Raw genomic sequence first — 14,173 nt, 5'->3', positions numbered from 1 at the left:
TGGGCTCAGACCATCCACTCACCTCAGCCTCCCAAAGGCGCGGGATTATAGGCTGAGCCACCGAGCCTGGCTTTTTTATTTTTTTGAGTTGAAGTCTCACTCTGTCACCCAGACTGGAGTGCAGTGGCATGCTCCTGGCCACCGCAGCCTCGAGACCTGCTGGGCTCCGGCCATCCTTCTGCTCAGCCTTCCAAGTAGCTGGAACTACAGGCGCGTGCTACCACACCCGGCTAATTTTTTGATTTATTGTAGAGATGAGGTCTCGCCAAGTTGCCCAGGTGGGTCTCAAACCCGTGGGCTCAGGCAATCCACTCACCTCGGCTTCCCAAAGCGTGGGATTATAGGCTGAGCCACCAAGCCCGGCCACAAAAGCAACTTCTAAAAGAAAAGTTTAACAGTTCACCTAGCCTACCTTCTTAGTCAGTTGTTGGGCTCAGCCTCTGGTCTAATTCTGGCCACGTGGTTGGGTTTGGTGGTCAGATTCATTCATCTTTTAAGAAAGCTTTTCAGACCATTCAGCTAAACATAGTGATGTTGGACACAGAAGTAAACATTTTGACCTCAATCTCTGGAACTTTTATCTGTGGTTTTTATGATCTCATAAGCACTAATGTATAAAGAGGAAAAAACCCAGTGGATAGATGATCAACCCAACATTGTATCATAAGGACTTGTTTCTGAATCATGGTTTTGACTTGAGCTATTTTTATAAAAGACTATGTATGGCAGGTTCTTCACCTTGGAGATAAAACTTCTTTCTCTATTTAACTCTTCCAAAAACTGAATACAGTAAATATTGCCAAATGGTTAAATAGGACTGTCATGAGGCTTTTCCAGTCCAGCCAGGGATGGTTTTTATTTTAAAAATAGCTTCTGGGATTTCATTTGCTAAGCATTCACGATTTGCCTCTTAGTTGTAACTGAGGACTAATGTACTTTCCTGTGGCTTCTTGATTTCACCCAAGCACAGTATTTTAAAATGTGTATATTTTTAAAAATATTCTTCCCTCTAAGTCAGTCCTCTCTCTTTCTGTAATACATTCTAAGATTGTTCAAAGTTCATTGTAGAATATGAAATTCCTTTCAAACTTGCAAATGAGAATTATTCTATAGGGCTTGGGAAACAGAATGCATTGCCTCTCAAAGGGAAGTTAAATCCTTAAAAGAATTGACCACATCTTAATGTACCAGTCGCCCCTGCTGGCCAATCTGGAAACAACAAAGGAATTGTAGTTAGCAAACGAATACATTTTTGACACTTACTTTCTTTTTGTTTACAAAAAGCAAGTGAACAACTTTCCAGAGCTTTCTAGGCAAGTTGTGGTCACACTGGGTCAAGTTGCCTAAGCTCTGAACCCCACCTGGGAGAGGAAACCCTGCAGTCCCCTCTTTCTTGTATGTGGTGTTAGTTTTTACAAATGATCATCACACATGTTACTGCACTTTACTCAAATAGGGCTTTGTCAGGTAAGGCAATATTTAATGTTTCCATTTTTACACATAGTACAAAGAATCTTGGAATTGGGGCTGCTTGGTCCTGTGACTCTCCCTAAACCTTGCCAGAATTCTGCTTCTAGTTAAATGACACTGTGGCATCTTTTGATTGTCATTCTAGAGCCATCTCCCTGTGTAAAGAAGTGTTTATACTTTCATGACATTCATCCATTTCCATATGTCATGCTTCAACAAGGTTAGGTGAGGCTAGAACTTCTGTCTACCTGGGCATTTGTCCCAGTGATCAGTTCTCTCAAAAATTATAGGGGCACATAGTAGGACCCCATTCTGTACCACTGCTGTCTTGCAACACAGGGATTTCACTGGTTCCTGAGGAATCATCTTTGAAAACTGAGCACAGAAGTGAATTTCACCCTTGGAAGTTCTATCCAGTGACCCATTATTATTCAACTTTGTGTACTTTTATTTTCAGATTATCCATACACAAAAATAGTTCATCCTTACATCCCTCCAGTTGGAATAGTCAGTCTGTTTTTTGTTTAATGTAGCTATTTCCCTAATAGATTGAACTGCATTATCCGCAGGGACTGTCTTACTTTGCACTGGGATACTAGATATTTGCATTTTCTCATGTGATCCTGTCAGGAACTCAGGAAGGGAGCTCCTGTATCCCCATTGTGGGGAATGAGAACCAGAGCATAGGGAAGTGACGGAACTTGATGCCGCAGTAGAGCTGGGGCTGCTGGTGCTCTGACCCAGTGCCTGTCCTATGCATCCTTGCAGTGCCTTCACTGCCTGTGTACCCCCAGACCTTGTGGCCTGCCCAGCACATGGGAGGCACTTGGTAAATTATTTTTGAGTGTGTAAGTAAATAAGTTTAACAATAAAATACATTTTAAGTGTTGTAGTGTATTCTAAAGAGATTAACATCTTATCTTTTTGTTGCAGTGGCATGCTCATGGCTCATTGCAGCCTCAACTTCCTAAGCTCAGGCAATCCTCTCACCTCAGCCTTCCGAGTAGCTAGAACTACAGATGTGTGCCACCTTGCTGGCTAATTTGTTTTTTTTTTTTTTTGAGTTGGAGTCTCACTCTGTCGCCCAAACTGGAGTGCAGTGGCCGCTCCCGGCCACCGCAGCCTTGACCTGCTGGGCTCTGGCAATCCTTCCGCCTCAGCCTTCCAAGTAGCTGGAACTACAGGCGCGTGCTACCACACCCGGCTAATTTTTTGATTTATTGTAGAGATGAGGTCTCGCCAAGTTACCCAGGCGGGTCTTGAACCCGTGGGCTCAGGCAATCCACTTACCTCAGCCTCCCAAAGCGCGGGATTACAGGCTGAGCCACCGAGCCTGGCTACTGGCTAATTTTTAATTGTATTTTATTATTTTGAGTTGGGGTCTCACTCTGTCGCCCAGGCTGGGGTGTAGTGGCATGCTCATGGCTCATTGCAGCCTCAACTTCCTGAGCTCAAGCATCCTCCCACCTCAACCTTCCGAGTAGCTAGAAGTACAGATGTGTGCCACCTTGCTGGCTAATTTTTGATTGTATTTTATTGTTGTGAGTTGGGATCTCACTCTGTCGCCCAGACTAGGGTGCAGTGGCACAATCATGGCCACCACAGCCTTGACCTGCTGGGTTCAGGCGATCCTTCTGCCTCCGCCTTCCAAGTAACTGGAACCACAGGTGCGTGCCACCATGCCATACTAATTTTTTGATTTACTGTAGAGACGAGGCCTTGCCAAGTTGTCCAGGCTAGTCTCAAACCCCTGGGCTCAGGCAGTCCTCTCACCTCTACCTCCCAAAGTGTTGGGATTACAGGTGTGAGGCACCATGCCTGGCTAATTTTTTGTAGAGATGAGATCTCGCTGTTGCCTAGCCTGGACATCCTTCTAGTGTATATAAATTTCCACATTTTTTTCAGGCAGAGAGGCAAATGTTTGTTCTTTGCTCGAATAGGAGGAGAAAGTAGTGGTTCTTCCCGGAATCTGTTGGTCAGCACTTCAGTTCCTCCTCAACAGGATTTGGTGCCACAAGGGAGAAAGCTGTACTAACCTTGACCACATATTGGAATTCCCAGGGAGCTTTGAAAGTACTGCTGTCTGTACCCGACTTCCGGAGGTTCTTCTTTAATTGGTTTGAGGCACATCCTGGGCATTAGGGTTTTTAAAACCTTCCTAGATGATTTTAACATGTGGCCAGCTCCTGAACCACTCGGTGTGAAGCCGAGGGGAGCAGGCAGCGGTGGACAGACAGAACATTGGCCTGGGAACCCATGGAGTCAGTGACCATTTGAGCCTGTAGGAAGGGTTCTGTTGTTTCCCATTTTCTAAATGTAAAAGTGACTACCTTCTTTGCTTCTTCTATAAGAACATGCCCTGATTTGACATAGATTAAATTTAAATTAGGAGGAAAACCATTTGGGTGTGGTGGCTCATGCCTGTAATAATCCCAGCACTTTGGGAGGCTGAAGCAGGAGGATCACTTGAGCCCAGGAGCTCAAGACCAGCCTAGGCAACCTAGCAAGACCTCATCTCTACAAAAAATACAAAATTAGCCAGGCGTGGTGGTGCACTCCTGTAGTCTCACTACACGGGAGGCTGATGTGGTAGGATTGCTTGAGCCCAGGAGTTGGAGGCTGCCATGAGCTGTGATTGTGTCACTGCACTCCAGCCTGGGTGACAGTCCTGAGACCCTGTTTCTCAAAAAAAAAGGTAAAACCATGGCTATGGAAATGCAGCAAGCTTTGTTTTTCTCTCTTGGTAGTTCCCGCATCAGTAGGTCTATGCTCAGAAGAGTAAGAAATTGATGTTTGGAGCCCAGGAGGGAGTGTGCAGGGTAACCCTGCCCACGTCCAGGTAGGTGGAGAGGAGAAACACAAGGACCCCTCACAACTGCCACACACAGTTTTACCAGGTCACGAGCAGCTGATTTCCTCTGCTTCTTTACCTCCTTGTAAAGTTTCCACTGCTACTAAAAAGTAGGTTTTATTTTACTTAAATTTTTATTTAAAGAATTTAAAATTAGCTGGGCATGATGGCTCATGCCTATAATCCTAGCACTTTGGGAGACCTTGTCTCTACAATAAATCAAAAAATTAGCCAGGTGTGGTGGCACATGTCTGTGGTTCCAGCTACTTGGAAGACTGAGGCAGAAGAATAGCTTTAGCCCAGCAGGTTGAGGCTATGGTGGCTGTGAGCGTGCCCCTGCATTCCAGCCTGAGCGACAAAGTGAGACTCTGACTCAAAAAATAAAATAAAATAAAATTAGAAAAGAGATTAGGGATATTCCCCCAGGCTGGATATAGAGCAAGGTTGTGGAGGACTGTCACTCTAGAGTTGTGTATTTGAGAGGTTTGTTTATTTATTTATTGAGTCAAAGTCTCACTGTTGCCCAGGCTGGAGTGCAGTGGCATGCTCACAGCCACCACAGCCTCAACCTGCTGGGATCAGGCAATCCTTCTGCCTCAACCTTCCAAGAAGCTGGAACTATAGGCGAATACCACCATGCCCGGCTAATTTTTTGATTTACTGTAGAGATGAGGTCTCACCAAGTTGCCCAGGCTAGGAGGGTTTTTAAAAAAGTGACTTGTTTCTCTGCCACGCATAGTGCCTCAGGCCTATAATTCTCGGCATTTTGGGAGGCCAAGGTAGAAGGATTGCTTGAGGTCAGAAATTTGAGACCAACCTGGGCAACACCGTGAGATCTCGTCTTTACCAAAAAAGTAAAAAAAATTAGCTGGACGTGGTGGCACACATCTTTAGTCCAAGCTACTCGGGAGGTTAAGGCAGAAGGATCGCTTGAGCCCAGGAGGTGACAGCTGTGTGTGGTGAGCCATGATCGTGTCGTTGCACTCTAGCCTGGGTGACAGAGTGAGATTCACCCCAAAGAAAAAAGGAAAAAAAAAGGCATGTGTTTAATATAGTAATCAGAAGAAAAAATAAGTGGTGCTTTGTTTCATGTGGGCTGCTCCCAGGCTTCTTGTATCAGTGTTTGAAGGAGGAGAAAGGAATTTGTTTATCTTCAAAGAAGCCTGGAATAGTAGAACCCCTAAAACTGGAAATGCCTCCTCTGTCTCCTTTTTTAAAATTCCTGTGTCCTGTTTATGTTCTAGTCCGAAGGCTTGGGTCTGTCAATGACCAGAACGGTTATTCTCTTCATTGCTGTTGATTTGCTGAAAATGCTCAGTGTGACTCCTTTGGGGACTGCATTGCCTGCTAGCAAATGTCATTACTGTGCTGTGCCCAGCCAACTTCACTCTCCACATGGGCTTAGCACAGACACAGACACATCTTCTGGTGCATGCGCTGTCTTTTAATGTTTTGCTGAAAAATAATCATTTCCTGTACCAGAATAATCCAGAGTCCCAGCAATGGAGCTTCTTCATGTAGATTTTTGAAGTCGTTGCACTTTCAGACGAGGGTCCATGCTAAGACAGGTTTACATGTAGGAATGAGAACTTTGAGCTAATTTCTGTGTAGTTTTACCTTTAAGGCTTATGCTGGCTTGGCTTATGTCTTTGTATAAATTAATCTCTGCCAGTCTATGAATGCAGGCTTAGGATTTCTCAGGAAAGCTGCAGTTAGAAAGGACAGAAGACATTCTGTTCCTTTCTTCCTTTGTTGAGAGAGTGTTAAGATTCTCAAGTTGCTGCTTCTTGCATTCTGTCCCCCGTCCTTACAGAGAGCTGTGGGCCTATACAAAAGGCTTCAATGTATGAGCCATTGGTTCTTAGAAATTCTCTCATTGGGCTTTTTAAAAAATTTCTGGGTTGAAGAGTCTAAAGTTATAGGGTGCAGAGTGAATATGAACAGGAAGTTTTAATTTTCATGGAATCAGCATGAATGCAAGAGGATTGGTGAGACAGACTTTTTAATATTCTGTGAAAAAGTAGTACAGTGTAATGGAAAGGCCCTCATCCTGAATTCCGTCAGGGTTTGATCCCGCCTTCACCGAGTCTTCTTGTACTCCAGCCTGGGTGACAGAGTGAGACTCTGACTCAAAAAAAAAAAAAAAGAAAGAAGGAAATTGCAGGAAGAGTCAGACCTCGAGTTAGCAAAGGAAACTTTTGGTACTAATAATATAATTTGTGGAATAGATGCTATGACCCCATCTTCAAGAGATAACTTCACAGAGTTTGGAAAGTTACTATAAGGTAAAATTACCTAATATGAAAAGGCACTGTATTATGCCAACTTTTTGGAAGTCTTAGTTCAAGATGTGTGTTTTGCATTGGAGATTGATGACTTGAAAAAGATATCTGACCAGGCTTGGTGGCTCAGCCTGTAATCCCAGCACTTTGGGAGGCCGAGGAGAGTGGATTGCCTGAGCCCACAGGTTCAAGACCAACTTCGCGAGACCTTGTCTACACAATAAATAAAAAATTAGCCAGGTGTGGTAGCATGCGCCTATAGTTCGGCTACTCGTAAGGCTGAGGTGGAAGGATTGTACGTGGACGCTGGGGTGGCAGTGAGTGTGCAACTGCACTCCAGCCTGGGCGACGGAGTGAGACTCCAACTCAAAAAAAAAAAAAGAAGACGACGATGATATCCAATTCACTGACTGTGCTTTGCAGTGAAAAACAGAAGCAAAAAAAGGAGAGCCAAAAAGAAGAAGAAAGGTGTGCTTCCCGGAAGGGGATTAAAAGCCTCCATGAAAGGTGATCTGACAGATCATAGTGGTTATGACAGAGGATATTTACAAGACTATGAAGACTTCATGTGACATTTTATCTTCTCCTAGTGTCTTCTTAGTGTTGCCCCAAATTCCTTCAACATGTAGCACGACTTCCTTCCTTCAGTTCTGCCAAGTGCTACAGTCAGAAGTGCAGTGTCTTGTGCTGGTTATTTAACCCCACTTAAGTGCTAATGTGCGAATGAGGGAACTTGATTTTGCTGCCAAGGGGATTGGGGGTTAAAATTGGGAACCTCAGTTGCTACTAAAAATCATAGTTCAAAACAAAACAAACCTAATAATATCATTGTTGCTATTTGATTTCACAGCAGCAAGTCACTCAATTGGAGACAAAAGGTTGCAACATGACAAAAAATTGTGTAGTATTTACCAGCACCATTCAGTAATACAGCCTTAACCAGTACCTCCTTGAACTACTTCATAACTTGTCAAGAAAAGCAGATTGCAGCAAGGGCATGTGGTGTGCACCTAGTATTAAAAATTGCTTTGCCTTAAAATGGAGTGTGAGGATATCAAGGATACACTGTGAAGAAGACTGCTTATCTCAGAGTGAAGATACTACAGCTTTTAAAAAGCACTAGTTTGATTAAAGTTAAATGAGCAAAACCCTCCAACTTTGAAGCTGAAGAAGGTAAACGTCTCCATTATTGCATTATAAGTTGTGGAATCTCTTGACTGCAAAGACTGTCTAGTTTTTATTTATCAGACTATTTCTACTGATGAAGTGCTTCAGATGGGGGAGGAAGACTCTTTACCTGTTTTTATTTGCCTGGCTTAAGTGTCTGAAAAACAAATCTTTGTTCTCCTAGGCTGCAGGATTTTGGCATTTCTTTCCTTTATAAAACATGCTCAGCAAACTGTACCAGTTAATTACAGTTTGGTAAATTGTTATGTTAACAATTATGACATCTGCAGTGTTTTTTAAAGCAACTAATGTAATAAAAAATCACTGTCATGAGGACTTCAATTTTGTGTTACCTCCCAAGAAGTACTTTTGGAGAGTATAGAACCCAGCTCTTGGGACTAGAGTTCTCTATATACTGAAGCTTAATAAATGCTTGACATAAGTCACAGCTTTAAAACAAGAGTGATTTGTCAGGTCTTTAACACAGAGCAGCAAAGGTATAGAGCTACCTTTCTCTTATTCATTTGGGGAAATTATTTTGTTGTTTACATACTAAGGTCTAATTGAGTACCTAGAAGAACTATTTATTTGGAGTAATTGAGTCTATAACTCAGGTTATGGCTATAGGCATAGATCAGGGGAATCTTTATTATATATCTCCTAAACAATTTAACCAAGTTTGTAGGTAGTCTTTTTTTTCTTCCCGAATTGTTTTATTTTTATTTATTTATTTATTTTTGAGTCAGAGTCTCACTCTGTCATCCAGGCTGGAGTGCAGTGGCATGCTCAAGGCCACCGCAGCCTCGACCTGCTGGGCTCAGATGATCCTTCCCCCTCAGCCTTCTAAGTAGCTGGAACTACAGGCGCATGCCATCCTACCCGGCTAATTTTTTGATTTATTGTAGAGACGAGGTCTCACCAAGTTGTCCAGGCTGATCTCTTTTCAAAACTGTGGCCGCAGGCAATACTTTTGCCTCCACCTCCCAAAGTGCTGGGATTACAGGCCTGAACCACCGTGCCTGGCTGCTCTAATTGTTACAACCAGAACTAGGGACAAAACAAAAAAAGTGTTTAATTGATACAGGAAATAGGACTCTCAAGGCACTGTAGACTACTAAGTGGAAAACAAGACCATCTACATGATTTGATAATTAACAGATAGCAGTGACTACACAGCAATAATTATAGTAAATAAAGATTATTTTGAGGCAAAAAAAAAAAAGAAATGAGGAAGAACAAAAGCAATCCAGATGTATGAGGTTTCAGAGTCTTGTACCAGTCCATATTTTTGTTTTTGTTTTGAGTTGGAGTCTCACTCTGTTGCCCAGGCTAGAGTACAGCGGCACTCTAATGGCCACCGCAGCCCTGACCTACTGGGCTCAGGTGAGCTTTCTGCCTCAGCCTTCCAAGTAGCTGGGACCATAGGTGCCACCATGCCATGCTAATTTTTTGATTTATTGTAGAGATGAGGTCTTGCCATGTTGTCTCGAACCCTTGAGCTCAGGCAATCCTCTTGCCTCTGCCTCTCAAAGTGCTGGGATTACAGGCATGAGCCACTGTACCTGACTTCAGTCCATCTTCTTAGGGTGCTGCTCAGAGGACATGCTTCACCAAGCAAGAAAAAGGGAGACATTGAACTTAGGGAATTGAGGTTCAAGGCTATATTAGAGCAGTGAAGGCAGCCTCAGGGCATTGGTGGTGGGAACTGAGGGTGGCAGCTACACACTGAGTGTGCAGAAGCCAGAGACACTGCACCTTCTCTGGGAAGATGAAGCTGAAAGCATACCTGATGCATGTATGTGGGTGTCTTAGGGAATGTAGTGGGAAGGGCATGGTGCTGCATTAGTAATCACTGTGTGTAAAACTGGGCAAATGAAAAAACACAAGTAGTCACACCAGGAAAAAAAAATCATACACAATGCTCCACATTTCTCAGCTATGGTAAGTACTTGTGGCATCATCATAATATAAACACTGAAAATTGCCCTTACTACAGTTATGATATATGACTGGACTGCTGGGGGCTAGGGAGGATGGAAAAGGATGGGGGGCGGGGCCGGGGGAAAGAAGGGGAGTAGCATCCTCATCCCCCATGGCAGGTGGGCAGGGAGAATTGTCATGACTGCCCTGAGGCTGACGATGGAGGTGAGTACTCAACACAAAATCATTGGCCAAAAGAGAGGAGATTTTCTTTTAGAAAATAAGAAACAGAGGAGAGAGACTGCTGGTTTTTAAATTGCATTTAATCACAGTTAACTATAAGCCGAGTGCATGTAAGCCCATAATGCCAAGAAGAATGGGAATGCTGGCTAATGTCCGTCATCCAGGTAACGGCTTTAGTGATGTGTTCTTGTTTTAGCTGCATTGAAGAGCTGGTCCAGAGTCCTGCGTCCGCCGAGACACTGCCCAAGAGCTGTACTTCTTTGGGAGGCATCTGCAAGTGGCGGTTGATTCCGTGTGCCCTCTGAGTCGCCTTTTCCCTTGTCTCTCCAGATTATCCTCTTGACTTGAACCATAGCGAAACCTTCCTACAGACCACAACCTTTCTCCCTGAAGATTTCACCTACTTCGCAAACCACACCTGTCCTGAAAGGCTCCCTTCCATGAGTGAGTAGAGCCGGGTGTATCCTCTGCTTTTTGGCTAAGGGGGTGTGCTCTCAGGCTCTGCCTGTGTGCAGAATATGAACGCCTCCCTGCCATTGAAAATGGAGCTTGGGAAAGTCATTTGTGATCCTGGCTCCCTGCAAAGCTTGCTGCAGGGTTGCCCATGTTCTCGGGTGTCATTTCCCCCTTTTCTGCATTTCCACTCTTTCCTCTACATACCTCTCCTTGTAACTTGAGGCCTATTCGAGTGTCCTAGGGAAGGTTCAGTATTTGTACCTTCAGGATGAGGGCACCTTCTGAGAAATGCATCAATGGGCAATTTTGTCATGGTGGGAGCATTGTGGAGTGTACTTAGACAAGCCTAGACAGTACAGCCTACTCACTGAGGCTGTGTGGTGTGGCGTGTTGCTCCTGGGATTCACACCTATACAGCATGTTACACTGTAAAGCAGTTGTGACACAAACATAAGTATTTGCATATCTAAACATAGAAAAGGTACAGTGAACATACCATACAAAAGATAAGCCGTGGCCCACCTGTGTAAGGCACTTGCCATGAATGGAACTTGCAGGACTGGAAGTCCCTCTGGGAGTCAGTGAGTGATGGGGAGGGAGTGTGAGGACCTGTAACATCCCTGAATGGATTTTATCAACACCTTATACTTACACTACTATAAATTACTAAAAATATATTTTTTTCTTCAATAATAGATAACCTTCATTCAGCTTATTGTACCTTTTTTACTTTATAAACTTTTGAACAACTTTACTTAAAACACAAACACATTGTGCAGCTGAACAAAAGTATTTTCTTTTTATCCTTGCTCTATAAGCTTTTTTTCCATTTAAAAAAATTTTTAAAATTTTTTTCTTTTAAAATTTTTTTTGTTAAGAACTGAAATATAAAATTGTCCATTAGCCTGAGTAGTCAGGGTCAGCATCATCAGTGTCACCGTCTTCTGTCTCTACACCTTGTCCTCTGGAAGATCTTCAGGTACAGTAACATGCACGGAGCTGTCATTGCCTATGATGAATCTTCCTCTGGATCCATCCTGAAGGACCTTCCTGAGACTGGTTAACTTTTTTTTGTTTTTTAAGTAGCCATACACTTTAAGGATTAAAAAGTCTAGTAAAAGCTGGGCTCGGTGGCTCAGCCTGTAATCCCGCGCCTTGGGAGGCTGAGGTGAGTGGATTGCCTGAGCCTGCAGGTTCAAGACCCACCCGGGCAACTTGGCGAGACCTCATCTCTACAATAAATCAAAAAATTAGCCGGGCATGGTAGCGTGCGCCTGTAGTTCCAGCTACTCGGAAGACCGAGGCGGAAGGATCGCCGGAGTCCAGCAGGTCGAGGCTGCGGTGGCTGGGAGCGTGCCACTGCACTCCAGTCTGGGCGACAGAATGGGACTGTAACTCAAAAAAATAAAATAAAATAAAAATAAATAAAATGTAAAAAGTATCGTATAGTGTATAAACCAGTGACATAGCTTCTTTTCATTATCAAGCATGAGGCACCCTACATAATTGGACGTGCTATACTTTGATGTAACTGGCAGTGTAAATAGGCTTGTTTATACCAGCATCGCCACAAACATGAGCGGTAATGCATTGTGCTATGATGGCGACTGTGTCTTCACTAGGCCATAGGAATTTTTCAGCTCCACTGTAATCTTTTGAGACTACCAAATATGCCCTTTGTCACTGATGGAAATGTCAGGGTGCATAGCTGATTAAGCAACGAACTTTGTCTTTTTAGTACATATTTCCCAATGATAATTGCTTATTTTATGTTAGAGAGAGGGTCTCACTGTGTTGCCCAGGCTGGTGTCAAACTCCTAGGCTCAAATAATCCTCTTGCCTCAGCCTCTAGGGTAGTAGGGATTACAGCCATGTGTCACCATACCTGGCTTGGAAGTTCCTTCCTTTCTTTCTTTATTTTTATTTACTTTGTTTATTTAAGAAGTAGAGTCTTGGCTGGGCTTGGTGGCTCAGCCTGTCATCCCAGGACTTTGGGAGGCCGAAGTAAGTGGATTGCCTGAGCCCGCGGATTCAAGACCAGCCCAGGCAACTTGGCGAGACCTCGTCTCTGCAATAAATCAAAAATTAATTGGGCATGGTAACACGCCTGACTATTTCCAAGGCTGAGGCGGAAGGATTGCCAGAGCCCTGCAGGTCGATGCTGGGGTGACCATGAGTGTGCCATTGTGCTCCAGCCTGGGTGACAAGAGTGAGATCCCAACTCAAAAAAAAGAAAGTGGAGTCTCTCTTTGTCACCCAGGGTGAGGTAATAATAGCTTACTGCAGCCTTGAACTCCTGGGCTCACATGACCTTCCTGCCGCAGTCTCTTAAGTAGCTAGGACTACGAGTGCACACCAGCACACCCAACTAATTTTCTTTTTTTATAGTAGAAATAGGGTTCTTACTATGTTGCCTAGGTTGATCTTGAACCCCTGGCTTCAAGTAATCCTACCTTGCCCAGCCCTGAAGTTGTTTTCTTAACAAAGTGCTAGTTTAAACAATTCTTGGATCTTTTCTTTTTTAAACCCTTGAGTAATTTAAAACAAGGATAGCAATACTCTCATACTTTTCCTGTACTTTTGGGCTTCTTAGATAGTTTCCCACTTCTTTTTAAAAATTGTTTTTTGGGCCGGGTGTGGTGGCTCACACCTGTAATCCCAACACTTTGGGAGACCGAGGTGAGAGGATTACCTGAGCCCAGGGGCTTGAGACTAGCCTGGACAACTTGAAGAGACCTCATCTCTACGGTAAATCAAAAAATTAGTCAGGTGTGGTGGGACACATCTGTAGTTCCAGTTACTTGGGAGGCTGAAGCCGAAGGATCACTTGGACCCAAGAAGTTGAGGCTGTGGTACCCATGAGTGTGCCACTACACTCCAGCCTAGGTGACAGAATAAGACCCCTACTCAAAAAAAAAGAAAAAGGAGAAAAAAAAAAAAAAATATATATATAAAATTGTTGAGCCATTGCCTTGCTAAGCTATGGTGTGGCCATGTGCTCTTTAAGCTTTGGCCAGGCCATGTTTCCTGGCTTTGGCCCCCTCGCCTACCTTGGGGAGGTGAATCTCCTCTTTTTCGCTCTCTAATTTACTTTCTAAATAAACTATGTTTTCTAATCTTAAAAAAAATTTGTTGTTTGTTTGATTTTTCAGTTGGAATTTCACTCTGTCACTCAGGCTGAAATGCAGTGCTATGATTCTGTGTAGCTGAGACTACAGATGTGTGCCACCACACTTGGCTAATTTTTGTATTTTTTTGTAGAGACAAGGTCTTGTCATGTTGTCCAGGCTAATCTCAAACTCTTAGACTCAAGCAGTCCTCCTGCCTTGACTTCTCAGAGTGCTGGGATTACAGACATGAGCCATCACACCCATCCTCTCCTTCTTTGGAAAGTTCAGCTGCTATTTTGGTAAAAGTTTTCTTTCTGCACCCTTGGCAGAAGCAAAACTCTAAAGTCTCAATTCCTTGATTTCCTTATATACCCAAATAATAGTGATGAGCTGAGATGCATTGAGTTGGGAAGCAGAGGAGGGGACTTCCATCCTTCTTAAAAACAGTCAGCTGGGCCGGGCTTAGTGGCTCAGCCTGTAATCCCAGCACTTTGGGAGGCCAAGGTGAGTGGATTGCCTGAGCCCGCGGGTTCGAGACCTGCCTGGGCAACTTGGCGAGACCTCATCTCTACAATAAATCAAAAAATCAGCCGGGCATGGTAGCGCACACCTGTAATTCTGGCTACTTGGAAGGCTGAGGCGGAAGGATCGCCGGAGCCCAGCAGGTCGAGGGA

The 14,173-nt window shown here is 43.9% G+C and overlaps 1 protein-coding gene across 1 annotated transcript in view; it reads left to right on the top strand.

Annotated features, from left to right (window-relative positions):
* B4GALT5 (beta-1,4-galactosyltransferase 5) overlaps nucleotides 1-14,173 on the top strand; it is a 26,089-nt gene that overhangs the window by 2,292 nt on the left and 9,624 nt on the right. The window contains exon 2 of the mRNA XM_021714403.1: nucleotides 10,264-10,377. Within this exon, the coding sequence (XP_021570078.1) occupies nucleotides 10,264-10,377 (114 nt within the window). The remainder of the gene's footprint in view (nucleotides 1-10,263; nucleotides 10,378-14,173) is intronic.

Source organism: Carlito syrichta, unplaced genomic scaffold, assembly GCF_000164805.1.
Source record: "Carlito syrichta isolate Samal-C Ts95f unplaced genomic scaffold, Tarsius_syrichta-2.0.1 Scaffold305642, whole genome shotgun sequence".
Classification (NCBI taxonomy): Eukaryota; Metazoa; Chordata; class Mammalia; order Primates; family Tarsiidae; genus Carlito; species Carlito syrichta.
The sequence above is the reverse complement of the archived record's forward strand: the minus strand, read 5'-3'. Positions and strand labels throughout refer to the sequence as shown.